This window comes from Leopardus geoffroyi, chromosome X (genome assembly GCF_018350155.1).
Source record: "Leopardus geoffroyi isolate Oge1 chromosome X, O.geoffroyi_Oge1_pat1.0, whole genome shotgun sequence".
Taxonomy (NCBI): domain Eukaryota; kingdom Metazoa; phylum Chordata; class Mammalia; order Carnivora; family Felidae; genus Leopardus; species Leopardus geoffroyi.
Window position 1 is genome coordinate 51,023,596 of NC_059343.1, and position 27,892 is coordinate 51,051,487.

General features: G+C 37.2%; 1 protein-coding gene across 9 annotated transcripts in view; it reads right to left on the reverse strand.

The window, feature by feature from the left end:
* ARHGEF9 (Cdc42 guanine nucleotide exchange factor 9) overlaps positions 1 to 27,892 on the reverse strand; it is a 202,132-nt gene that overhangs the window by 69,938 nt on the left and 104,302 nt on the right. For all 9 annotated transcript variants that reach the window (XM_045470629.1, XM_045470631.1, XM_045470624.1 and 6 more), the window contains one exon: positions 8,308 to 8,487. In XM_045470629.1, the coding sequence (XP_045326585.1) occupies positions 8,308 to 8,487 (180 nt within the window). The remainder of the gene's footprint in view (positions 1 to 8,307; positions 8,488 to 27,892) is intronic.

Consider the following 27,892-nt stretch of genomic DNA (forward strand, 5'->3'; position numbering starts at 1 on the left):
ACTGAACACTTGTGCCTAAGATCAAGTACAGAACAAAAGATGTCTTGTTTTACCATTTCACCTGTGCAATAATAAAAGAAAAGAGAAGGCAAGTAGATTGAAAATGAGTAAATATGGGGTGCATAGGTGGCTCAGTTGGTTAAGCGTCCGACTTCGGCTTAGGTCATGATCTCATGGTTTGTGAGTTTGAGCCCTGCGTTGGTCTCTGCTGGCAGCTCAGAGTTTGGAGCCTGCTTTGGATTCTGTGTCTCCCCCTCACTCTGCCCCTCCCATACTCATGCTCTGTCTCTCAATAATAAATAAATGATCTTTGGTTAGATTTATTCCTAGGTATTTTATGCTTCTTGGTGCAATTGTGAATGGGATCAGTTTCTTTATTTGTCTTTCTGTTGCTTCATTGTTAGTGTATAAGAATGCAACTGATTTCTGTACATTGATTTTGTATCCTGCAACTTTTCTGAATTCATGTATTAATTCTAGCAGACTTTTGGTGGAGTCTATCGGATTTTCCATGTATAATATCATGTCATCTGCAAAAAGCGAAAGCTTGACTTCATCTTTGCCAATCTTGATGCCTTTGATTTCCTTTTGTTGTCTGATTGCTGATGCTAGAACTTCCAGCACTATGTTAAACAACAGCAGTGAGAGTGGGCATCCCTGTCGTGTTCCTGATCTCAGGGAAAAAGCTCTCAGTTTTTCCCCGTTGAGGATGATGTTAGCTGTGGGCTTTTCATAAATGGCTTTTATGATCTTTAAGTATGTTCTTTCTATCCCGACTTTCTCAAGGGTTTTTATTAAGAAAGGGTGCTGGATTTTGTCAAAGGCCTTTTCTGCATCTATTGACAGGATCATATGGTTCTTCTCTTTTTTTTTGTTAATGTGATGTATCACGTTGATTGATTTGTGAATGTTGAACCAGCCCTGCATCCCAGGAATGAATCCCACTTGATCATGTAAAGGATCTGTATGCTGAAAACTATAGAAAGCTTATGAAGGAAATTGAAGAAGATTTAAAGAAATGGAAAGACATTCCCTGCTCAAGGATTGGAAAAATAAATATTGTCAAAATGTCAATACTACCCAAAGCTATCTACACATTCAATGCAATCCCAATCAAAATTACACCAGCATTCTTCTCGAAACTAGAACAAGTAATCCTAAAATTCATATGGAACCACAAAAGGCCCCGAATAGCCAAAGGAATTTTGAAGAAGAAGACCAAAGCAGGAGGCATCACAATCCCAGACTTTAGCCTCTACTACAAAGCTGTCATCACCAAGACAGCATGGTATTGGCACAAAAACAGACACATAGACCAATGGAATAGAATAGAAACCCCAGAACTAGACCCACAAACGTATGGCCAACTCATCTTTGACATAGCAGGAAAGAACATCCAATGGAAAAAAGACAGCCTCTTTAACAAATGGTGCTGGGAGAACTGGACAGCAACATGCAGAAGGTTGAAACTAGACCACTTTCTCACACCATTCACAAAAATAAACTCAAAATGGATAAAGGACCTGAATGTGAGACAGGAAACCATCAAAACCTTAGAGGAGAAAGCAGGAAAAGACCTCTCTGACCTCAGCCGTAGCAATCTCTTACTCGACACATCCCCAAAGGCAAGGGAATTAAAAGCAAAAGTGAATTACTGGGACCTTATGAAGATAAAAAGCTTCTGCACAGCAAAGGAAACAACCAACAAAACTAAAAGGCAACCAACGGAATGGGAAAAGATATTTGCAAATGACATATCGGACAAAGGGCTAGTATCCAAAATCTATAAAGAGCTCACCAAACTCCACACCCGAAAAACAAATAAACCAGTGAAGAAATGGGCAGAAAACATGAATAGACACTTCTCTAAAGAAGACATCCGGATGGCCAACAGGCACATGAAAAGATGTTCAGCGTCGCTCCTTATCAGGGAAATACAAATCAAAACCACAATCAGGTATCACCTCACGCCAGTCAGAGTGGCCAAAATGAACAAATCAGGAGACTCTAGATGCTGGAGAGGATGTGGAGAAACGGGAACCCTCTTGCACTGTTGGTGGGAATGCAAATTGGTGCAGCCGCTCTGGAAAGCAGTGTGGAGGTTCCTCAGAAAATTAAAAATAGACCTACCCTATGACCCAGCAATAGCACTGCTAGGAATGTATCCAAGGGATACAGGAGTACTGATGCATAGGGGCACTTGTACCCTAATGTTCATAGCAGCACTCTCAACAATAGCCAAATTATGGAAAGAGCCTAAATGTCCATCAACTGATGAATGGATAAAGAAATTGTGGTTTATATACACAATGGAATACTATGTGGCAATGAGAAAAAATGAAATATGGCCTTTTGTAGCAACGTGGATGGAACTGGAGAGTGTGATGCTAAGTGAAATAAGCCATACAGAGAAAGACAGATACCATATGGTTTCACTCTTATGTGGATCCTGAGAAACTTAACAGGAACCCATGGGGGAGGGGCAGGAAAAAAGAAAAAAAAAGAGGTTAGAGTGGGAGAGAGCCAAAGCATAAGAGACTGTTAAAAACTGAGAACAAACTGAGGGTTGATGGGGGTTGGGAGGGAGGAGAGGGTGGGTGATGGGTATTTAGGAGGGCACCTTTTGGGATGAGCACTGGGTGTTGTATGGAAACCAATTTGACAATAAATTTCATATATTAAAAAATAAATAAATAAATAAATAATAAAAAAATTAAAGAAAAAAGAAAATGAGGAAATAAAACTAAAATAGCATTGTGTGTCAACTATACTCAAAAATAAAAAAAAAAACAAAAAAAATAAAATGAAGAAATAAACTACCTTTGTTCAGAAAGGACATGATGAATGGATAAAGAAGACATGGTGTGTATACACGTGTGTGCATACACACACACACACACACACAATGGGATATTATTCAGCTATCAAAAAGAAAATCTTGAGCCTGGGTGGCTCAGTTAAGTGTCCAACTTTGGCTCAGATCATGAACTCATGGTTGTGAGTTCAAGCCCCATGTTGGGCTCTGTGCTGACAGCTCAGAGACTGGAGCCTGCTTCAGATTCTGTATCTCCCTCTCTGCCCCTCCTCTGCTCGCACTCTGTCTGTATCTCTCTCTCTCTCTCTCTCTCAAAAATAAATAAACATTAAAGAAAATTTTTTAAAAATAATGAAATCTTGTCATTTGCAATGAGGTGTATTATGCTAGGTGCACTAGAGTATATTATGCTAAGTAAAATAAGTTAGTGAAAGACAACAATCATATGATTTCACTTATATGTGAAATTTAAGAAAGCAAACAGATGCATGTAAGTGAGGGGAAGGAAAATAAAATAAGATAAAAGCAGAGAGGGGCACCTGGGTAGCTCAGTCAGTTAAGAATATGACTCTTGATTTTGGCTCAGGTCATGATCTCATGGTTTTTGAGATTGAGCCCCACATGGGGCTCTGTGCTAGAAGTACAGGGCCTGCTTGGGATTCTCTTTCCCTCTCTGTTCCTCCCCTTCTCACTTGCTCTCTCTCTCAAAATAAATAAGTAAACATTTTTAAAAAGATAAAAGCAGAGAAGGAAGCAAACCATAAGAGATCCTTAACTATAAAGTACAAATTGAGGGTTGCTGGAGCGGAGGTGGGTGGGGAGACTGGATAAATGGTGATAGGCATTAAGGAAGGCACTCGTGATGAGCAGTGGGTGTTATATATAAATGATGATCACTAAATTCTACTCCTGAAACCAATACTATACTATATGTTAACTAACTTGAATTTAAATAAAATCTTGGAAGAAAAAAAGGAAATGACACGATGCGACTGTATGTTTATAAATCCTAAGAAATCTACAAAAAATACTATAACCAATTATTAAATTCACTAATGTGTCAGGATTCAATGTCACTATACAAAAATCAATTGTATTTATATCTCATAGCAACAAACTACAGGACATTGAAATAAAAATACTCTTTACAGTAGCAGCAAAAAAAAAAAAAAAAAAAAAAAAAAAAACACCTAGAAATTGATTTCTAAAAATAAGGTCAAGATTTATACAATAAAAAACAGAAACAATGCTAGAAGAAATTATAGAAGACTTAGATTGATATTTGTTCATGGAGTGAAAGCCTACAAATTTTCCCAAAACTGATCTACAGATTTAACTTAATCCTAATGAAAATGCTGACAAGGTTTTTGTTGGTTGGTAGAACTTAGCAAGCTGATTTTCCCCGTTTTATGGAGAAAATATAGATATATGTATTTTATAACTTTAAGTTCATAAGTTTATTTAAATATGTACTTGAATAAGTTTAAGGGGAATAGCATGATGTTTTGATTTATATATGTTGTGAAATAATTACAAATAGGTTAATATCCATCATCTCATATACTTACAATAAAGAGAAGAGAAAAAATTATTCCTTGTGATGATATACATTTATATAGAAATACAAATCACCTAAAATAGCCAAAGTTGTTTTGAAGAAGAATGAATATGGAGTACTAACACTACCTGCTTTTAAGACTTGCTATGAAACTACCTTAATCAAGACAGTGTGAGAATTTTTTTTTAACCTATGTATGGTGATAGACATTAGCTAAATTTATTGTGATCATTTTTTGGTGATCATTTTGCAATACATACAAATAGCAAATAATTATGCTGTACATATGAAACTAGTATGTTATATGTTAATTATACCTTAATTAAAAACAGCAACAACAATAAATAATAGCATGGTATTTGTATATGAATACTCGCATAGATTACTGGAACACAATAATGTACCTAAAAGTAGACCCACATGTATGTGATTGACTTTTGACCACTGTGTCCAAGTAATTCAATAGAGAAATTAAGTTGTTTCAAGTGGTGCTGAAACAACTAGATATCTATATGGAAACAAATTAACCTCAACCATTATTTTGCACCATATATAAAAATTACCTCAAAAAAGATCATATACCTAGATATAATAAACAAAACTACACAACTTCTTTAAGAAGACAGGAGAAAATCTTTGTGACCCTGGGTTAAGCAATGTATTCTAAAATAAGATCCAAACCACATGAACCATTAAAAAAAAAAAGTGATAAACTGAATTTCAGCAAAATTAGAAGTTTATGCTTTTCAAAGACACTCAAAAAAATGAAAGGATACACCACAAAATGGGAGACAATCTTTGCAGATCACATATCTGACAACTTATAAATAATAAATTAAAAATCTCTCAAAACTGACCAATAAGAAAACAAACAACCTATTTAGAAGTGGGCAAAAGACATGGACAGATATTTCACCAAAGATTATATACAGATGGCAAATAATCACATGCGAAAATGTTTAACATCATTAGTCATTAGGAAAGTACAAATTAAAATCACAATGAAATACCACTACACACCTATTAGAATGGCTTTTTAAAAAAGAATGAAAAGAAAAGAAAAAGAAAAAGACACCTATCATGAAAAAGAGTGATCCCACAGATGGAAACAATCTACTAAACAACCCAGATATCCTGGAATGCACTGGTGAATGGGTGGTGTATTCATACAATGGAATATTACTAAATAATAAAAAAGAACCAACTACTGATACATGCAACAACATGGATGATATCAAATTCATTTTGTTAAGTAAAAGAAGCTAAGCACAAATATTATTACTGTATTATTCCATTTATATGACACTGTAGAAATAATAAAATTATAACAGAAAATTATAAAAAAAAATTGTAACAGAAAGCAGATCAGTGTTTACCAAGGGCCAGGTATGGGAGCAGAGATTGGCTACAAAGGGAGAATAAGAGAACTTGATGAAGTTACAGAAATGTTTTATATCTTGATTATGATGGTAGTTACACAGCCATATACATTTATTAAAATTCATCAAATTATATGCTAAAAATGGGTGAATCTTAGTGTATATAAATTACACCTAAACAAAGCTGATAAAAAAAAAAGACCTTGTAGGGGTGCCTAGGTGGCTCAGTCGGTTAAGCATCTGACTCTTGGTTTTGACTCAGGTCACAATCTCATGATTTCATGAGTTCGAGCCCTGTATTGGGCTCTGCACTAACTGTGCAGAGCCTGCTTAGGATTCTAGGTCTCCCTCTCTCTCTGCCCTTCCCCCACTCGCACTGTCTCTGTCTCTCTCAAAATTAATAAACTTTTTTAAAATGACACTGCAGAACTGAATAATAAAAAGGTAAATCCAATTTTTTTTAAAAAAAGTCAAACTAACATGTAAAAGAATGATAATATACCATGTGTAGGTAGAGTTTATCCCAGCAATACAATGTTCATTTAACATACAAAAATCAGTCAATCCAAATTAACCACTTTAATAGATTTAAGGGTAAAAGCATGTAACCACTTCCACAGATCAGTGGTACTTTTTGTTTCCCACGGGACATTTGACAACATCTGGAGACATTTTTGGTTGTCACAACTCGGTGGTGGTAGGGTGCTACTGGCATTCAGTGGGTAAAGAACAGGAATCCTGTTAAACACACTATAATGCACACAGAAGGCTCCAAATGAGAACCACTATTCTATATTCTACTTTCACAAGCAACACTATGCTTATGATGTCTATACACATTGCTATAAGATACATACATCAAGTCTGTTGTTTGTTGCTATAATGTACATACATCTAGTCTGTTGCTTCTTGCAACACAATACCCCACAGTAAGCATCCTCTATATATTTCTTATTAATCCCCTGATAGTAAATATTTAATTGGCTTCCATTTGCACTCCACCACGTACAATACTGCCATTCAATCCACAGCCTTGCAAATGCTCCAACTTCTATAAGAATTTCCCTGGGATATATATTCAGGAATGGAAACACTACGTCATACACATGTTTAACTTTGATATATACTGCCCAGGTATTTCCTGAAATGGCTAGACCATTTAAAATACTGTGCAGAAAAAGTTAATTTATCAGACCTGAGATTACTATTCTTAGAAAGGCCTGCTTGGATGCTTGGCTCTTGACTGGTATCTTGGAACTTGGATCTCAAGAGGGTTCTCACCATTCCCTGGCAAGAGTAGCTCACTGTGCCTAAACTGTTTGTATAAACAATGTGGTTTATACTGAACACCTGCTTCTCTTTTGGGAGTCTGTAACTTTGGTACATTCTAGACAGAATATGCCTACATGACCAGTCCCCTATAAAAATCTTGGGTACTGAGTCCCTAATAAGTTTCTCTGGTAGAAAACATTCATATGTATTGTGACAACTCATTGCAAGGGGAATTGAGTGTATCCTCTGTGATTCCACTGGGAGAGGTCTCTTGGAAGCTTGTACCTAGATCCCTCCAGACTTTGCCCCATGTGCTTTTTCCTTTTGTTGATTTTTCTTTGGATCTTTTATCCATATAAATCACAATCATGAGTATGAGTATGAGTATATGAGTATTTTTCTTTGGATCTTTTATCTATATAAATCACAAGCATGAGTATGAGTATATGCTGATTCCTTCTAGAAAATCACTGACCATAAGAGTGGTCTTAAGGATAATCCCCCAAGGGACATTGCCATAAGCAAAGCAGGAGCATTTACAAAATGATTTACTTCTAACTGCACACTTTTACGTGTCATTTGAATTTTTAATCATGTTATTACCTCTTTAGAAACCAATACTTTATAAAAAAAGAGAAGAATTGTCAAAACAACTAAGTCACCTGTAAATGAGACCCAAAAGATGTTACAGAACCATAGAAGTATACAACGAAGTCTTCTTATATTCCAGATGAGGAAGCCCAAAGAAGTTAAGGGCCTTATCCAAAGTTACATAGACTGTCATTACAGACACAGGAATCAAATCCTTGCTTTCCTATTTCCTAGTTCTCCTTCCTCTAAGTCACATGGCCCCTTTTCCTACACTTCTCACTTCCTCTACTTTAGAGTACCTTACCTCTCTAAATGCCTTGAAGGGGCCTACTTTCATGCTGACTATATTTCTCAGATTCCTGGTTTTCCATGCAGTGAATATGTTCAGAGTTTCTTTCAAAATAGTGGGTCACACAGAAACTGAACCCAACAGGTACATAAAAAATAAGATGAAGAAAATCCTACTTGTAGCTGTATTGAAGGAGAGAAATGCATGGTAAAGAAAGAGTCCTAGGCCAAATCACAGTGCCCTTCCTAAGTCCTCATACCCTGGCAATGGGGTTACATCAGGGTTAAAAGTATCTATCCCTCGCCATAGGACAAAGAAGCTGAGCAGGACCAGAAAATTCAGACACTCCTTCCATTTCTTCCTAACCTCTCTCAAAACCATCCCCATGGGGGAAGATGCTTACGTGCTCCAGGAAGCAGGGTCCTATCTCACTCAGGTGGGGGTCATCATTGTTGTACTGTTTCTCCAGGTCTCTCACGAAGCCCATCTGAAACCTGTAGATGTCTTCAATATTCCCAAAGATCACCTTCAGTTGCTCATCGCTGAACATGTCTCTTCTCTTCCGGCATTGCTTCAGGTAGCCCTGCACACAAAGGAAAAGCCCAGTATGAGGATGTTCCTGACTCCTCGAGGGCTTTACCATTTATTATGCACTGAGAAGATTCATTACTGTTCTATGAAATAGACAAGGAATAATCATTTCCATTTTTCATATGAGGAAATAAATGGAGGTTGAGAGAATGAAGCTACTGTACCAGTGAGTAATTAGGGAAGTTGGATCGCAAGGAAAGTTCTTCAGAGTGCAGAATCCAGAGTATAGAGCTTTTCCCACCATTCTAACCCCAAAAGTCATAAGGCCTTTTCTCAGAACCTGATTAAGCACAAACATTTTTTACTATTTTAGTAGTTATAGATTTAGCTAGATCCATTCACATCTCAAAAGTCTTATTTTTATAGGACCAATCCAAAATGCATTAATAACATTGACAATTTGGAAACAGAGGCCAAGTCAGGAAACTTCCCAACAGGGAATAAGAATTAACAAAACCAAACCATTCCTTGAAGAGAATTTCTTAGCCATCTAAGATAGCTGACCAGGAAAGATCATCGGGATGAACTTGGCCAACAAGTCCACAAATGCCCAGGCATGGTGTTTTTAACAGAGTTAGCATTCAACACACATTCATGAATAAATAGATGAATTAATATAGCTAGTCATTGATGATAGGGTAGAATCAATGAAAAAGATTCTGATAAGAGAGCACTAATGTAACACAACCAGCCTCAGGGCACATTGTAATTCAGGGTAAAATGAAAGGAAAAAAAAGGAAAAACAAGCAGCCACCATCTTCCATTCTGAACCAACTGATGTAAAATTTTGATGGCCACTACCCTCATCAGAAATCATTAGCATTAAATGTTCTTGGTGAGACTAAATTATGGTGATTTGCTTTCATCTAAATGCTAAACGTGATTTTTGTAACATCTTAAGTGTTGAGCTCCTAATGAGGAATGTTGTAGTCACTAACAACTGTCTACAGCTCCACTTTGTCTCCCCTTAACACAACTTCCAATAAAACCATTCATCTAGGCATATTCCATGAAGATCCTCATCCCTGGCTTCAATGCCTTTTACAACCTCTAACAAAATCTCACTTCTGTGATCACTTCTCACTTTCCGATTTAGCCATTAAATACTGTCATTCAACAATTTGTAGGTTAATAGTCTGTGCCTGTGTTGACATTTATTTAACTAATGGCTGTTGCTCTCTTTGATTGACATGCTCAAGTTGTCCTGCATTCATTCATATCCAATTCCTGGCCAGGAAGAAGATGCCTTCTATTTCCAGAATACCCTTTTAGTGCTAATCCCTTTATTGAAATAGCTCCCAAAATTCTGCCTCTCTAGAAATCATTCCTTGACTAAGAGATAGAGAAATAAACTCCCTGCCTAATATGTAACTCCCAGCGTTTGCTTGTTTTTGTCTCCCTCCTTTCTCTCCCCCATCTCACCTCCTCTCTCTCACCCTATCACATTTGGAAGTGTCTTAGCTATAGTGGAGAAGGGAAAGCAGTTCCATTCCAACATTAGGCAAAGGGGCAGTGATTTCCTCCCAGTTTTCTCCCTAAGGTAGGCTTCTGAGCACAGCTGGAAAAAAATGGTAACAATGTCACTTCAGCATGTCATTTCTGGATAAGTAGTAGGTATTGGTGAGTAACCACTTTGGGAGACATAAGAAGCCATGCTGGACAGCTCATTCAACCCCCGAGAAGAAAGTTCAGAAAATACTTAATAGTTTTGTTCATTGATCCTGTTTGAAAGGTCTCAGGAAGATAACAAATAACCATCACATCCCCAAAGTGCATCAGGGATGCTAGATCTCAGCGTCAGTATGGAATATAACAGAAATGAAAAGGGAAAAAAGTGGGTTCTGGGAAAGAAAGAACTGATAGATACATCAGTACAGCTTCCTAATTCCCTAAATATGCAATTTATTGCCATTATCAAGGACATAATTTTCTGTCATATATGTTGTAGCAAGGGACTATTAGTTATATAGGAAGAGAAATGTAACTGCCCATAGGATGGTGAAACCCTAGAGTGTTTTGTCGACTTGTTTCTCTTAAAAGTGTATATATACCACATCTTCTTTATCTATTTATCAGTTGATGGACATTTGGGTTCTTTCCATAATTTGGATATTGTCAATAGCACTGCTATAAACATTGGGGTGTATGTGCCCCTTCGAATCAGCATTTTTGTATCCTTTGGATAAATACCTAGTAATACAATTGATTGCATATTGGCAATCAAAAGGAATGATTTTTTTTCCATTTTCAATGACATGGATGGAACTAGAGTGTATTATGTTAAGTGAAATAAGTCAGAGAAAGACAAATATCATATTATTTCACATATATGTGGAATTTAAGAAACACAACAGATGAACATAAGGAAAGGGAAGGGAAAAAAGATAAAAAACAGAGAAGGAGGCAAAGCATAAGAGACTCTTACAGAGAGTCAATAAGAGAACAAACTGAGGGTTGCTGGAGGGGAGGAAGGTGGGGGTATGGACTAAATGGATTATGGGCATTAAGTGGGCACTTGTTGGGATGAGACTGGATGTTATATGTAAGTGCTGAATCACTGGGTTCTACTCCTGAAACCAATATTACACTGTATGTTAACTAACTTGAATTTAAATAAATTTTTAAAAAGTGAATGTTAGATATAAACATGTTTTGATGCATTTAGCTTGATGGAATATCATATAGCTATTAAATATGATTAGAAGCCTGGCTAAAAAGGAGAGGGAAGATGGTGGCAGAGTAGGAGGACCATAAGCTCCTCTCATCCCATGAACACAACTAGATAATTATCAAATCATCCTAAATACGCCCAGAAATCAACCTGAAGACTGACAAAACAAACTCCACAACTAAAGGGAAAGAAGAGGCCACATCAAAGAAAGTAGAAAGTATGGAGACATGGTTTAGGGGAAAACTAGACTGCAGGTGCTGTGGAGGGGAGGGAGCCATGGTTGCAGAGAAAGGTGAGAGAGAGTAGAGCACACAGGAGAATGCACAAGGAGAATGTTTCCTCAAAGACATTGGCTTGGAGAATGAGAGGGGCTGAGTTTTGTGAGTTCTTGCAACCACTGGGACTAAAGGCCTGGAGTTTTAAAGGTCAGCAGGCTTGGCTAGGATAGAGGCTGGAGAGCACTGCCCTGCTCCTGGAGAGAAGGGAGGCAAACAAACAACTCAGGGCAGAAGGCATGGAAACAGTGATTTGAAGAGCACCTGGGGCACACAGTGGGGAGATTATCCCCTCTTCTTGGAGCTTCTCTGAGAGGCAGAATTCACTGAGACACCTTTTCCAGGAAGAAAGGAGCTGGCTGGCACCATATCACTCCTCTGGAACTCAGCATAAATGCAGTCCCACCTGCCAGAGGCAACAAGGAACTGACACTGGCTGCCTAACTTGCTTACACCGAGTCTCACACCCCTGTGCTCCGGTGGGACCACCCTTCTTGGTCAAACTTACCTCAGTCTCAGTGAAGCAGGCCCCTCTTGCAGAAGACGAGCACAAAACCCTGCCCAGACCAAAGCCTGGAGTTTTATTTTGTGTTGTAGTTTTTGGGTCTGTTTCTTTTTCAAATTTGTATTTACATTCTAGTTAATTAACATACAGTGTAATATTAGTTACAGGAGTAGAATTTAGTGATTTATCACTTACATGTAACACCCAGTTCTCATCATAACTAATGCCCTCCTTAATGCCCATCACCCATTTAGCCATCCACCCACACATATCCCACCAACAACCCTGAGTTTGTTCTCCATTCTTATGTGTCTCTTATGGTTTGTTTCCCTCTCTCTCTCACTTTCCCTTCCCCTGCATTCATCTATTTTGTTTCTTTAATTCCACATATGAGTATAATCATATGGCATTTGTCTTTCTCTGACTGACTTATTTTGCTTATCATAATACACTCCATTCACATTGTTGCAAAAGGCAAGATCTCATTCTATTTGATGGCTGAGTAATATTCGATTGCATATACATACCACTTAATCTTTATCCATTTGTCAGTCGATGGATACTTGGGCTCTTTTCATACTTTGACTATTGTTGGTAATGCTGCTATAAACATCAGGGTGCATGTGCCCCTTCAAATAAGTATTTTTGTATCCGTTAGGTAAATACCTAGCAGTGCAATTGCTAGGTCATAGCGTAGTGCTATTTTTAACTTCTTGAGCAACCTACATACTATTTTCCAGAGTGGCTGCACTAGTTTGGATTCTCAATAACAGTAGAAGAGGGTTCCCCTTTCTCCACATCCTTGCCACTATCTGTTGTTTTCTGTGTTGTTAATTTTAGCCATTCTGACATTTGTGAGGTGGTATCTCATCGTGGTTTTGATTTGTATTTCCCTGATGAAGACTGATGTTGAGCATCTTTTCATGTGTCATCTGGATGTCTTCTTTGAAAAAAAAATGTCTATTCAATATAAAAAGCTTGTGCACAGCAAAGGAAATAATCAACAAAACTATAAGGCATTCTTTGGAATGGGAGAAGATATTTGCAAATGAAATATCTGATAAAGAGTTAATATCCACAATCTATAAAAAATTATCAAGCTCAACACTTAAAAAACAAATAATCCAGTTAAGAAATGGGCATAAGACGTTTAAACCCTGGAGTTTTAAAGGCCAGCAAACATGGCTGCGATAGAGCCAGGAAGGCACTGTCCTACTCCTGGAGAGAAAGCAGGCAAAAACCCAGAGGCAGACAGCATGGAAACTATCTGGAAAATACCTGGGGCACACAGGAAGATTATTGACTCTTCTCTGTGTTCCTCTCTGAGAGGCAGCTTCCATGGAGTTGCCTTTCTGGGAACAAAGGACACATTTCCCTCCTCTGACCCTCGGCATAAACAAACAGCCACTTTCCAGAAGCAGCCCAGTGCAGATACTGGCTGCCTAAGTTGCTTACACTAAGTTCCATACTCCTGTGCTCTGGAGGGATGTTCTTTTTCAGTCAAACTTGCCTCAGTCCCAGTGAAGCAGGCCCCTCCCCCAGAAGACCAGAACAAATCCCTGATCACACCATGTCTCCCAACCAGAAAGTTCTGTAGTGCCTCAGTACTCATGCAAGTAGTATCAGGTATCGTTTCACAAGCAGACCAGAGAACACCTAGTTAAAACTAGCCACATTCAAGCCAAAGACTAAACACTGTCCAAAGCAGGCAAGGAGAGCCTCTGCAGATGACTGGCCTGAGGGATAGAATAGTCAAAAGACAACAGGGGCACCTGGGTGGCTCAGTCAGTTACACACCCGACTTCAGCCCAGGTCACGATCTCGCAGTTCATGAGATCAAGCCTCACGTCGGGCTCTGTGCTGACAGCTCAGAGCCTGGAGCCTGCTTCTGATTCTGTGTCTCCCTGTCTCTCTCTGCCCCTCCCCCCTTGTGCTCTGTCTCTCTCTCAAAAATAAATAAAAATATTTAAAGAAGACAACAGCAGAGGGCATGAAGCACACACCAGAGACATTCACTGAAGCACCAAGCCCCTACATGTCTTGAAATCATTATTTTCAGGAGCAGTAAACACAACTAGCTCCTCTAACCCAGAGAATCAGACAGAGACTTAGATAAAATACCATGACAGTGAAATTTCTCCCAAATGAGAGAGTAGGAGAAGTCCATGGACAGAGATCTAAGTGAAACAGATACAAGTAACATGACTGATGGAGAATTTAAAGCAACTATCATAAGGATACTCACTGGGCTTAAGAAAAGAATGGAAGACTTTAGGGAGACACTTACTGCAGAGATAAAAGATTTAAAAAGCAATCTGTCAGAAATGAAAAATCCAATAACTGAGATTAGACACAGATTTGATGTGATGAACAGCAGGCTGGAAATGCAGAGGAATTAATTAGTGATACAGAAGACAAAATAATGGAAAATAATGAAGCTGAACAAAAGAAAGAAAGAATTATGCTACAGAAGAATACACAGGGAACTCAGTGACACCATCAAACAGTATAACATCTGTATTATAGGAGTTCCAGAAGACAGAGAAATGGGGGAAGAAAATTTATTTGAGCAAATAATAGCTAAAAATGTACCTAACCTAGGGAAGGAAACAGACATTCAGATAGAGGAGCACTGAGAACTCCCATCAAAATCAACAAAAGCAGGTCAACACCATGACATATTGTAATTAAATTTGCAAAATATACTGATAAGGAAAAATTCTTAAAAGCAGCAAGACAAAAGAACTTACAAGGGAAGACCAATAAAGCTAGGTGGATATCTGTCAAAAGAACTTTGGCAAGCCAGATGGGGGTGGCATGATACAGTACATGATGAATGAGGAAGTCTGCACCCAAGAATACTCTTTCCATCAAGGCTAGCATTCAGAATAGAAGGAGAGGTAAAGACCTTCCCGAACAAACAAAAACTAAAGGAGTTCCTGACCAGTAAACCATCCCTGCAAGAAATATTAAGGGGACTCTTTGAATGCAAAGGACAGACGAAAAGTGACAAAGACAAGAAAGGATGAGAAAGAATATCCAGAAACAATGACAAAACAAGTAATAAAATGGCAATTAATACATATATACCAAAATTATTTTGTAAGTGGACTAAATACTCCAATCAAAACACATAGCATTTTCTGAGGTGCCTGGGTGGCTCAGTCAGTCAAGCATCAACTCTAGATTTTGGCTCAGGTCATGATCTCACGGTCCGTGAGACCAAGCTCCACATTGGGCTCTGCATTGACAGCATGCTGCCTGCTTGGGATTCTCTTTCTCCCTCTCTTTGGCCCACCCCTGCTTGTTTTCTGTCTAAAATAAATAAATAAACAAACAAAACAGACATAGAATTATCAACAGTACAATAGCCAAACAATTGAGAGAGCCCAAATACCTATTGACCAATGAATGCATAGAGAAGATGTATGATTATATATATGTGTGTGTGTGTGTGTGTGTGTGTATGTATATATATATATATATATATATATATATATGTGTGTGTGTGTGTATATATATATATATATATATGTGTGTGTGTGTGTATATATATATATGGTATATATAAATGGTGGTATATGGTATATATACTATATATATATATATATATATATATACACACATACATATACCATGGATGACTAATATATATATATAATATATACATATAATGTGTGTATATATATACATATATGTGTGTGTATATATATATATATGTGGTATATGGTATATATACTATATATATATATGTGTATATATATATATATATATATACACACACACACACACACACCATGGCTGACTTTACATGTATATATATATATATATTTCAGCCATCAAAAATAATAAAATCTTGCCATTGGCAACAATGTGGATGGTGCTGGAATGTATTATGCTACTAAGTGAGGTAAGTCAGTCCAAAAAACACCATAGGATTTCACTCTATGTGGAATTTAAGAAACTAAACAGATGAACATATGGGAAGGGAGAGGAAAAAGAGAAGAAAGGGAAACAAACCACAAGAGACTCTTAGTGATAGAGAACAAACTGAATGTTGATGGAAGGAGGTGGGCAGGAGATGGGCTAGATAGGTGATGGGTATTAAGGTTAGTACTTGTTGTGATGAGCACTGGATATTGTATGTAAGTAAAGTATCACTGAATTATAGTTATGAAACCAATATTGTACTGTGTGTTAATGAAAATTTGAATTAAAAAAAGACATAGGGTGCCAGAATGGATAAAAAAACATAAGACCCATCTATATGCTGCCTACAAGAGGCTTGTTTTAGACCTAAAGACACCTGTAGATTGAAAGTGAGGGGATGGAGAAACATTTATCACACAAATGGATATAAAAAGAAAGTCACAGTAGCAATCATTATATTGTACAAACTAGAATTAAAACAGACACTGTAACAAGAGAAGAAGAAGGGCACCATATAATAATAAATAGGATAATCCAATGAGAAGATATAATAATTGTAAATATTTATGCACTCAATATGGAAGAATCCAAATATATAAAACAATTAATAACAAACATACAGAAACTAATTGATAATAACACAATAATAGTAGGGGACTTTAACACCCTACTTACATCACTGGACAGATTATCTAAACAGCAATGAACACGGAAACAATGGATGAATGACACAGTGAAACAGATGGACTTAACAAATATAATCAGAACATTGCATCCTCAAAGAGCAGACTACACATTCTTTTCAGGTGCACACGGAACATTCTCTGGAATAGATCGCATATTAACCAACAAAACAAACCTCAACAAATCGTAGAAGATCTAAGTCATCTTTCTGACCACAATGCAATGAAACTAGAAGTCAAACACAAGAAAACATTTTGAAAGACCACAAATACATAGAGGTTAAACAACATGTTAATAAATAATGAATAGGTCAATTAGGAAATCAAAAAAGAAATTTTAAAAATGCATGGAAACAAATGAAAATGAAAACACAATGGTCCAAAATCTTTGGGATGCAGCAAAAGTGATCTTAAGAGGGAAGTCTATAGCAATACATATCTACCTCAAGAAGAAATAAAAATCTGAAATAAACAACCTAACCTTACACCTAACGGAGCTAGAAAAAGGACAGTAAACAAAGCCTAAACTCAGCAGAGTAAAGGAAATAATAAAATTTATATCAGAAAATAACGATATAGCATCAAAAAAAAAAAAAAAACAGATCAATGAAACCAGGAGGTGGCTCTTTGAAAAAATTAATAAAATTGATAAACCTCTAGTCAGACTTACTGGAAACAAAAGAGGAAAAACCCAAATAAATGAAATCACAAATGAGAGAGTAGAAATAACAACAAAAACCACAGAAATATAAACAATTATAAGAGAATAGTATGTAAAACCATATGCCAACAAATTGGACAACCTGGGAGAAATTGATGAATTTGATTTGAATTTGAATTTGAATTTGAATTTGAGAAATTGATGTTCAGAAACATATAGACTACCGAAACTTAAACAGGAAGAAACAAAAAACTTGAACAGACTAATAGCCAGGAAATAATTTGAATCGGTAATAAAAAAAAATCCCAAGAAACAAAAGCTGAGGACCAGATGACTTCCCAGTGGAATTCTACCACACATTTAAAGAAGAGTTAATATCTATTCTTCTCAACTCTTCCAAAAAGTAGAAAAGGAAAGAAAATTCCAAATTCATTCTATGAGGTCAACATCACTCTGATTACAAAACCAGATAAAGACTCCAGTAAAAAGAAAACACAGGCCAATATCCCTGATGAACCTGGATGCAAAATTTCTCAACAAAATAATAACAAACTAAATCCAACAAAACTTTAAAAAATTCATTCACCACATTCAATTGGGATTTATTTCTGGGTTGCAAGCGTGGTTCAATATTCACAAATCAATCAAAATGATAATTAATAAATAAATTAATTATTAATTAATAAAATTAAGGATAAGAAACATATTAATTAATAAAATTAAGGATAAGAAACATATGATCATTCAATAGATTCAGAAAAAGCATTTAACAAAGTATAACATCAATTCATGCTTAAAATCCCTCAACAAAGTAGGAGTAGAGGGAACATACCACAACATAATAGAGGCCATATATGAAAAACCCACAGCTAATATCATCCTACATGCGGAAAAGCTAAGAGCTTTTCCTCCATGGTCAGGTGTAAGACATTGACGTCCACTCTCACCACTGTTATTTAACACAGTACTAGAAGCCCTAGCCACACCAATCAGACAACAAAAGGAAATTAAATGCATCCAAATTGGCAAGGAAGAAATCAAACTTTCACTATTTGCAGAAGACATCATAATCTATATAGAAAAACCTAAAATTCCACCAAAAAATTGTTAGAACTGATAAACAAATTCAGTAAAGTTGCAAGATACAAAATGAACATAGAGAAATCTGTTGCATTTCTACATACCAATAGTGAAACAGCAGAAAGAGAAATGAAGGAATCAATGCCAATTACAATTGCACTAAAAACAATAACATACCTAGGATTAAACCTAACCAAAGAGGTGAAAGACCTGTCCTCTGAAAACTATAAAACACCAGTGAAAGAAACTGAAGATGACACAAAGATATGGAAAGACATTCCATGCTCACAGATTAGAAGAACAAATACTGTTAAAATGTCTCTACTACCCAAAGCAATTTACACATTTAATGCAATCCCTATCAACATACCAAAAGCATTTTTCACAGAGCTAGAACAAACAATCCTAAAATTTGTATGGAACTACAAAAGACCACAAATAGCCAAAGCAATTTTGAAAAAAAAAAAAAAAAAAAGCTGTAGTCATCATAATTCTGGACTTCAAGCTGTATTAAAAACCTGTAGTCATCAAGACAGTATGGTAAAAGAAAAGACACATGGACAAATGGAACAGAATAGAAAACCCAGAAATGAACCCACATCTATATGGTCAATTAATCTTCAACAAACCAAGAAGGAATATCCAATGGGAAAGATAGTCTCTTCAACAAGTGATGTTGGGAAAACTGGACAGTATTATGCAAAAGAATGAAACTAGACCCTTACATACACCACACACAAAAATAAATAAAAAATGGACTAAAGATATAAATGTGGGAATTGAAACCATCAAAATCCTAGAAGAGAATACAGGCAGTAATGTCTTTGACATCAGCAGTAGCAACTTCTCTCAGATATGTCTCCTGAGGCAAGGAAAAGAAAAGCAAATTTCAGCTATTGGGACTTCCTCAAAATAAAAATCTTCTGCATAGCAAAGGAAACAATCAACAAAACTAAAAGGAAACCTACAGAATGGGAGAAGATAATTGCAAATGACATATCTGATAAAGGATTAGTATCCAAAATATATAAAGAACTTATAGTAATCAACACCCCCAAAACCAAATAATCCAGTTAAGAAATGGGCAGAAGATGGGGTGCCTGGGTGGCTCACTCGGTTGAGCATCTGACTGCCAATTTTGGCTCAAGTCATGATCCCAGGGTAGTGGGATCAAGACCTGCGTTGGGCTCCATGCTCAGCGTGGGGCCTTCTTAAGGTTCTCTCTCTCTCTCTCTCTCTCTCTCTCTCTTCCTCTGCCTCTCTCCCACTCTCCCCCATACCTTGCATATGCACTTTTTTCTCTCTCTTAAAAAAAAAGAAAAGAAATGGGCAGACGATATGAATAGACATTTTTCCAAGAAGAAATACAGATGGACAACAGACATATAAAAAGATGCTCAACATTAGTATCAGGAAATACAAATCAAAACTACAATGAGGGGCACCTGGGTGGCTCAGTCACTTAGGCATTCAAATTCAGCTTAGGTCATGATCTTGCAGTTATGGGTTTGAGCCCTGCATTGGGCTCTGTGCTGACTGCACAGAGCCTGGAGCCTGCTTCAGATTCTGGGTCTCCCTCTCTCTCTGTCCCTCCCCTGCTCACACTCTGTCTCTGTCTCTCTCTCTCTCTCAAAAAAAATAAACATTAAAAAAATTAAAAAAAAACTATAACGAGATATCACCGCGTACCTTAAAGAATGGGTAAAATCAACAACACAAGAAACAACAGGTGTTGGCAAGAATGTAGAGAAAGAGGGACCATCTTGCACTTTGGTGGGAATGCAAACTGGAGCATGCCACTCTAGAGAATAGTATGGAGCTTCCTCAAAAAAGTTAAAAATAGAGCTACCCTACAATTCAGCAAATGAACTAATAGGTATTTACCCAAAAAATACAAAGATACTAATTTGAAGTCATATATGCACCCCAATGTTTATTGCAGCATTATCTAGAATAGCCAAACTATGTAAGCAGCCCAAGTGTCCATTGACTGATGAATACATACAGATACACTGTGTGCGCACACACACACACACACACACACACACACACACACTAGAATATTACTCAGCCACCAAAAAGAATGAAATCTTGCAACATCTGGGTGGCTCAGTCAGTTAAGCGTCCAACTTCTGCTCAGGTCATGATCTCATGGTTTGTGGGCTCGAGCCCTGCATTGGGGTCTGCACTCTCCCTCTCTCTCTGCCTCTCTCCCACTTGCTCTATTTCTCAAAAATAATACATAAGCTTAAAAAAAAGGAATGAAATCTTGCCATTTGTAATGATGTGGATGGAGCTAGAGAGTATTATGTTATGTGAAATAAGTCAGTCAGAGAAAGACAGTTAAAGATATGATTTCACTCATATGTGGAATCTAAGAAACAAAACATGAGCCAAGGGGAAAAAAGAAAGGCAAACCAAGAAACAGACTTTTTTTTTTTAAATGTTTTTTTTTCAATGTTTTTATTTATTTTTGGGACAGAGAGAGACAGAGCATGAATGGGGGAGGGGCAGAGAGAGAGGGAGACACAGAATCGGAAACAGGCTCCAGGCTCTGAGCCATCAGCCCAGAGCCCGACGCGGGGCTCGAACTCACGGACCGCGAGATCGTGACCTGGCTGAAGTCGGACGCTTAACTGACTGCGCCACCCAGGCGCCCCCGAAACAGACTTTTAATTATAGAGAAGAAACTGATGATTACTAGAAGGGTGGTGGGTGGGGGGATGGGCTAAATGGGTGACGCAGATTAAGGAATGCACTCGTTGTGATGACACCAGGTGGTGTATGGAAGTGTTGAATCAATATATTATGTACCTGAAACTCATATTACACTGTATGTTAACTAACCATAATTTAAATAAAAACAAAAAAAACCTGTCTAGAAACATGAAATAGTGTTTATGAAATAACATTAAAAAGTAGAAACAAATGATATGTCACCATAATTATAGCTCTGTAAATACATACATGTATTTAGACATATATGTATAAGTATATACATATGTATACATACATATATATATTTGTGTATATATATATTACACATATTTTATATATATATACATACAGATTTTTCAAGCAAATATACAAAAGTTCAAACAGTTCTATTTGGTGAATTCTGATTGTATTGTTCCTATTTTCAATCTTCCTCTAATGGTCTTGTCTTTTGCATAAAACTGGAGAAAAAAGTCTTTGTGAGAAAATGTAAAGAATACAATCTCAAGAAGCCTACCTTGAGAACAGTATTATCAAGGAAAGAGGGAGAAACCAATGTTTTCTAAAAATCATCAGTCCTATTTAAGACACATGGCTTTCCGATGGGATTCCAAATAGAAACTGCCCTTATCAAGGAAATAAGAAATAGGACATAAGAATATGGGGGTAGTAAGAGAACCCCAAAATGTCACATTTAGCCACTACCCAACACAACTACCTAGGCTTCTGAGGGGAGAAACACCAGGAGAGATCACTAGTCCCTGGAGTCTTGCTTTTATTTTTCATCCTCTTCCTTTGGCTGACCTGGTGACTATATTAGTTTTCCACAGAAATGGTGAAAAAAATGCTTGGCTTAGGGGTCAATCAATACTTATTTCTTCTCATTCACTCATTTTTTGAGGGCACATAGATTAAGGTGAGTTGGCAGTGGAATGTGACTGTAAAAAACCTAATGTCAGTTTATGTTGGAGGAAAAAAATAAACAAATTGAGAGGATAGAATGAGAGAAGTAACAGGAAGGTGTTACACCACAGCAGGAGAGCAGAGTTCAGTTGCGAGTCCTGTTTTCAGAAGAAAATGGAGAAAATAATACAGAGTCAAAGGGGAGTAGTCAGGGTATACAGGAGCCTGAAAAACAACACAAGGCAGAAGAAGCAAAGAGGTATGTGGCTCTTACTGTCAAGCATGCTTCAACATGCTGACAGATGCTTCCCCATTGAATGGTAGGAGAGAAAAGGGTGATATGGCAGTAGTGTGAACTGATTCAACAGAAGCCATATGTGAGAGCCTCTGAGAAGGCAGACCACACAGTAGTTAAGAATACTATGGGAGATTTTTAAATCAATCACTATTGGCATAAGTTAGCCCTGGTATTGCCATGGTAACAGTCAAAGAGAAGTTGCCTACCTATTTCACTCTGTTCTTAAGCCCACAGGGTTGATCTAGAAGTCTAGATCTAGCGCATTGAGCTAAAATTAGCTTTATATGGGATACAAATCATAGCCATTATCTCCAGGGAAGATCCCAAAGACTGCAGGGAAATAAAATAGACTGAAGAGCCTATGAATCACCTACGTTTTGGGAAATTCCCTAGGAAAGACTTGCATAAGTCTGGCCCTCAGTGTCTCCATCTCTAAAATACATATATCAGAAGAATTTCCAGGGCCCCTTTCAGCTCTGACTTAATATAGATTTCATATATTGTTTTGTGTGGAAACCTTAGGCCTGACAGGGGAGTTGATAAACATCTTAAAAATATTTTTTTTAATTTTTTTAACGTTTATTTATTTTTGAGACAGAGAGAGACAGAGCATGAATAGGGGAGGGTCAGAGAGAGGGAGACACAGAATCCAAAACAGGCTCCAGGCTCTGAGCTGTCAGCACAGAGCCCGACGCAGGGCTCAAACTCACGGACCATGAGATCATGACCTGAGCCGAAGTCAACTGCTTAACCGGCTGAGCCACCCAGGCACCCTTTAAAAATAATTTTAAGAAAATTAGAGGATTATGATCATGGTTGTCTTCCTGTCCATAGCAGTATCCCAGAGTTTAACAGTACCTGGAATATAGTTGCTGCTCAATAAATATATGTTGAATAACTACAAAATGACTAGCTCTTTTCATGCTAGTGATGATAAACCTAAACTAGAAGCAGAATGTTTATATTGGTGTTTGTTTTTTCCCCTTTTTTGTCCAAGGTATCCTTTCTTCAAATTAAAGAAAACAATTAAAAAAGAAGAGGATCACAGGAAGAAGGTATTGCAACGTGGAAAATTGACAAGGGATTAATATCTGGAATATACAAGGAACTACTCTAAATCAGCAAAAATAAATGAATTAATTAATACATAAGAAACTATAGGAGAATGGATAAGGATAGGAACAGGGCCTAGAGTATCCAGGTGATTCAAGGTGAACGGGTAAGGTGTAGGGGAGCTAGAAACCCCTGAGATGGTCACTTCAAGCTGCTGAGCTGCCTCATCCTTATACCTTAGTATGCTATACAAATATTACCATTTTACAATGTGTTATCATTTGCTATGTGTACATGGAAATGTAAAGACAACTGGAAAGCATGAGGATAGGCAATTCACAGAAAGGAAAAGTGAAATGGGCAAAAAGTTTGGAAATCCCAGGCTTAAGCATATCAAATGGAAATAACATGATAAATGCAACTAGACCTAAGGAAGAATTTCTTAATGGTGAAGGATATGAGACACTAATGCAAATGACTGAGGAAAGCTAGTCCAGTTTCTCTGGAGGCATTTGAGAGCACAATTTATTTCACAAATATGAGTTAACTGAGATTATCTTCCTTTAAAGAGGCACACAAGGCAACTTTATAAGGCATCTTTAGCTTTCTTTACCCTGTTGTCTCAGTTTCCCTTATTATACTGTGAATTCTAAGGTTACGGGAGGCAATACCATCAATCATTGTTCAAAGTGACCTAGAACTGAACCAAGCTATTTTATCCCACTTTCTGGATTTAGAAAGAAAAATGTCATCTTCTACAAAGAACTCATTAAAAAAGATCTTTTATCTCACTGGCCTCACTGAATGACTTTGATTTAAAAAAATACTTTATTTCCTACCTTCTTATTTGTAAAATAAGGGTATTGTAACTTAAATGTTTGTAAAGCATCTTCTGTTCCCAGGAGCAAATATACATAATAATATACATAATATACATATTATTATATGTATTATATATATTTTATATAATATTATAATATATGATATATGCTTAATCATCTGTGCCACATACATTACTATACATTATATACAGTAAATATACACAAATATATGTGTGTATTTTCTAATAGATAGTGGCCTTTTTTATACTGAATGTAGTGTCTCCCATTTCCTCTTCAAAAGCTCAAGAGTGGGAATTGTTTAGAGATTTCCCTTAATTTACAGAAAGAGTAGATTACGCCATGTGAACACAGTCATTATGATAACACAGTAATGCCTGAGTAAGACATGTTTTCACAGGTACCAAGGAGAAAGCAGCAGACAATATAAAAGTAGCCTGGATCACTACAACAGCTTTCTTTAGCTTTCTTAAGTAAGATTGTACAGAAACCCAGAAATTAAGCACTTAAAGAACAACTCTTCCAATCTTCTCATTTTAGAGTTGAGGAACAAGGCCCATGATGGAAAACATTCACCTGAGATTCCCCAGCCAGTCAGAGACCAAGGTGGGTCCTGAACCCGGGTATCCTGATTCTGAGTCTGGTATTCTCTATGATAAACCATATTGTTACTTACAGCTTTTGGTTTAGTGGTGACACAATCCTGGGCTAAAATACTGTCTTTGGGTTCACCTAGACACAGATTTCTCCATCCTTCTTTTGCTCTAGCTAAACCTTCTAACACTGTGGTTGCAGTGTGGGACAAAGAAATACTTCACACTTAAACCCTTAACTTCAGCACCAAGAATAATCGATAAATATGGAACCAGCAGATCACAGAACAGGAGTGGGGGAGGGGCAGAGAGAGGGAGATACAGAATACGAAGCAGGCTCCAGACTCTGAGCTGTCAGCACAGAGTCCAATGTGGGGCTTGAACCCACAAATTATGAGATCATGACCTGAGCCAAAGTTAGAGGCCCAATCCAGCCAAACCAAGTAAAGCTTTTGTTGGTAATATGCTGGTTCCATATTTATCAATGATAAAGCTTTCATTGGTTTGGCTGGATTGGGCAAGTCCTCAAAGCAGGAACATAGCACTCCCTCCTCTAGATAGATGAAGACTTCTATTGCTGTCCTGAGCTTGTGCCCTGTAAGAAGAGGCCAAGATGTTTTAGAGTTGAGAACAGAAGATCCTTCTAAAACTAAATGACTCTCAATGAGCCAGCGCCTGAGAACTCAGAGAAAGTAATTTTGTCTCTTAGAGACTCAAGTCTTTTGATCTAGAAAATAGGAATAACAGTAACAACCTCTGCCCTGTCTGAAAATCAAGTGGCATAAGATGTGAATGTATTTTGCCAAAGTAATACATGCACGTGAGCACTTGTATTTAATTCCTACTTTCAACAATATTTATTGAGCATGTCGAGAATCCTTTATCCAGCAAGTCTGTCATTTAGAATAGAAGGAGAGATAAAGGTCTTCCCAAACAAACTAAAACTGAAGGAATTTGTCACCACTAAACCAGCCCTACAAGAGATCCTAAGGGGGACCCTGTGAGACAAAGTACCAGAGACAACACTACAAGCATAAAACATACAGACATCACAATGACTCTAAACCCGTATCTTTCTATAATAACACTGAATGTAAATGGATTAAATGCGCCAACCAAAAGACATAGGGTATCAGAATGGATAAAAAAACAAGACCTATCTATTTGCTGTCTACAAGAGACTCATTTTAGACCTGAGGACACCTTTAGATTGAGAGTGAGGGGATGGAGAACTATTTATCATGCTACTGGAAGCCAAAAGAAAGCTGGAGTAGCCATACTTATATCAGACAAACTAAACTTTAAATTAAAGGCTGTAACAAGAGATGAAGAAGGACATTATATAATAGTTACAGGGTCTATTCATCAGGAAGAGCTAACAATTTTAAATGTCTATGAACCGAATACCGGAGCCCCCAAATATATAAAACAACTACTCATAAACATAAGCAACCTTATTGATAAGAATGTGGTAATTGCAGGGGACTTTAACACCCCACTTACAGAAATGGATAGATCATCTAGACACACGGTCAATAAAGAAACAAGGGCCCTGAATGAGACATTGGATCAGATGGACTTGACAGATATATTTAGAACTCTGCATCGCAAAGCAACAGAATATACTTTCTTCTCGAGTGCACATGGAACATTCTCCAAGATAGATCATATACTGGGTCACAAAACAGCCCTTCATAAGTTTACCAGAATTGAAATTATACCATGCATACTTTCAGACCACAGTGCTATGAAGCTTGAAATTAACCACAGAAAAAAGTCTGGAAAACCTCCAAAAGCATGGAAGTTAAAGAACACCCTACTAAAGAATGAGTGGGTCAACCAGGCAATTAGAGAAGAAATTAAAATATATATGGAAACAAACGAAAATGAAAATACAACAATCCAAACGCTTTGGGACGCAGCGAAGGCAGTCCTGAGAGGAAAATACATTGCAATCCAGGCCTATCTCAAGAAACAAGAAAAATCCCAAATACAAAGTCTAACAGCACACCTAAAGGAAATAGAAGCAGAGCAGCAAAGACACCCCAAACCCAGCAGAAGAAGAGAAATAATAAAGATCAGAGCAGAAATAAACAATATAGAGTCTAAAAAAACTGTAGAGCAGGTCAACGAAACCAAGAGTTGGTTTTTTGAAAAAATAAACAAAATTGACAAACCTCTAGCCAGGCTTCTCAAAAAGAAAAGGGAGATGACCCAAATAGATAAAATCATGAATGAAAATGGAATTATTACAACCAGTCCCTCAGAGATACAAACAATTATCAGGGAATACTATGAAAAATTATATGCCAACAAATTGGACAACCTAGAAGAAATGGACAAATTCCTGAACACCCACACTCTTCCAAAACTCAATCAGGAGGAAATAGAAAGCTTGAACAGACCCATAACCAGCGAAGAAATTGAATCGGTTATCAAAAATCTCCCAACAAATAAGAGTCCAGGACCAGATGGCTTCCCAGGGGAGTTCTACCAGACGTTTAAAGCAGAGATAATACCTATCCTTCTTAAGCTATTCCAAGAAATAGAAAGGGAAGGAAAACTTCCAGACTCATTCTATGAAGCCAGAATTACTTTGATTCCTAAACCAGACAGAGACCCAGTAAAAAAAGAGAACTACCGGCCAATATCCCTGATGAATATGGATGCAAAAATTCTCAATAAGATACTAGCAAATCGAATTCAACGGCATATAAAAAGAATTATTCACCATGATCAAGGGGATTCATTCCTGGGATGCAGGGCTGGTTCAACATTCACAAATCAATCAACATGATACATCACATTAACAAAAAAAAAGAGAAGAATCATATGATCCTGTCAATCGATGCAGAAAAGGCCTTCGACAAAATCCAGCACCCTTTCTTAATAAAAACCCTTGAGAAAGTCGGGATAGAAGGAACATACTTAAAGATCATAAAAGCCATTTATGAAAAGCCCACAGCTAACATCATCCTCAATGGGGAAAAACTGAGAGCTTTTTCCCTGAGATCAGGAACACGACAGGGATGCCCACTCTCACCGCTGTTGTTTAATATAGTGCTGGAAGTTCTAGCATCAGCAATCAGACAACAAAAGGAAATCAAAGGCATCAAAATTGGCAAAGATGAAATCAAGCTTTCGCTTTTTGCAGATGACATGATATTATACATGGAAAATCCAATAGACTC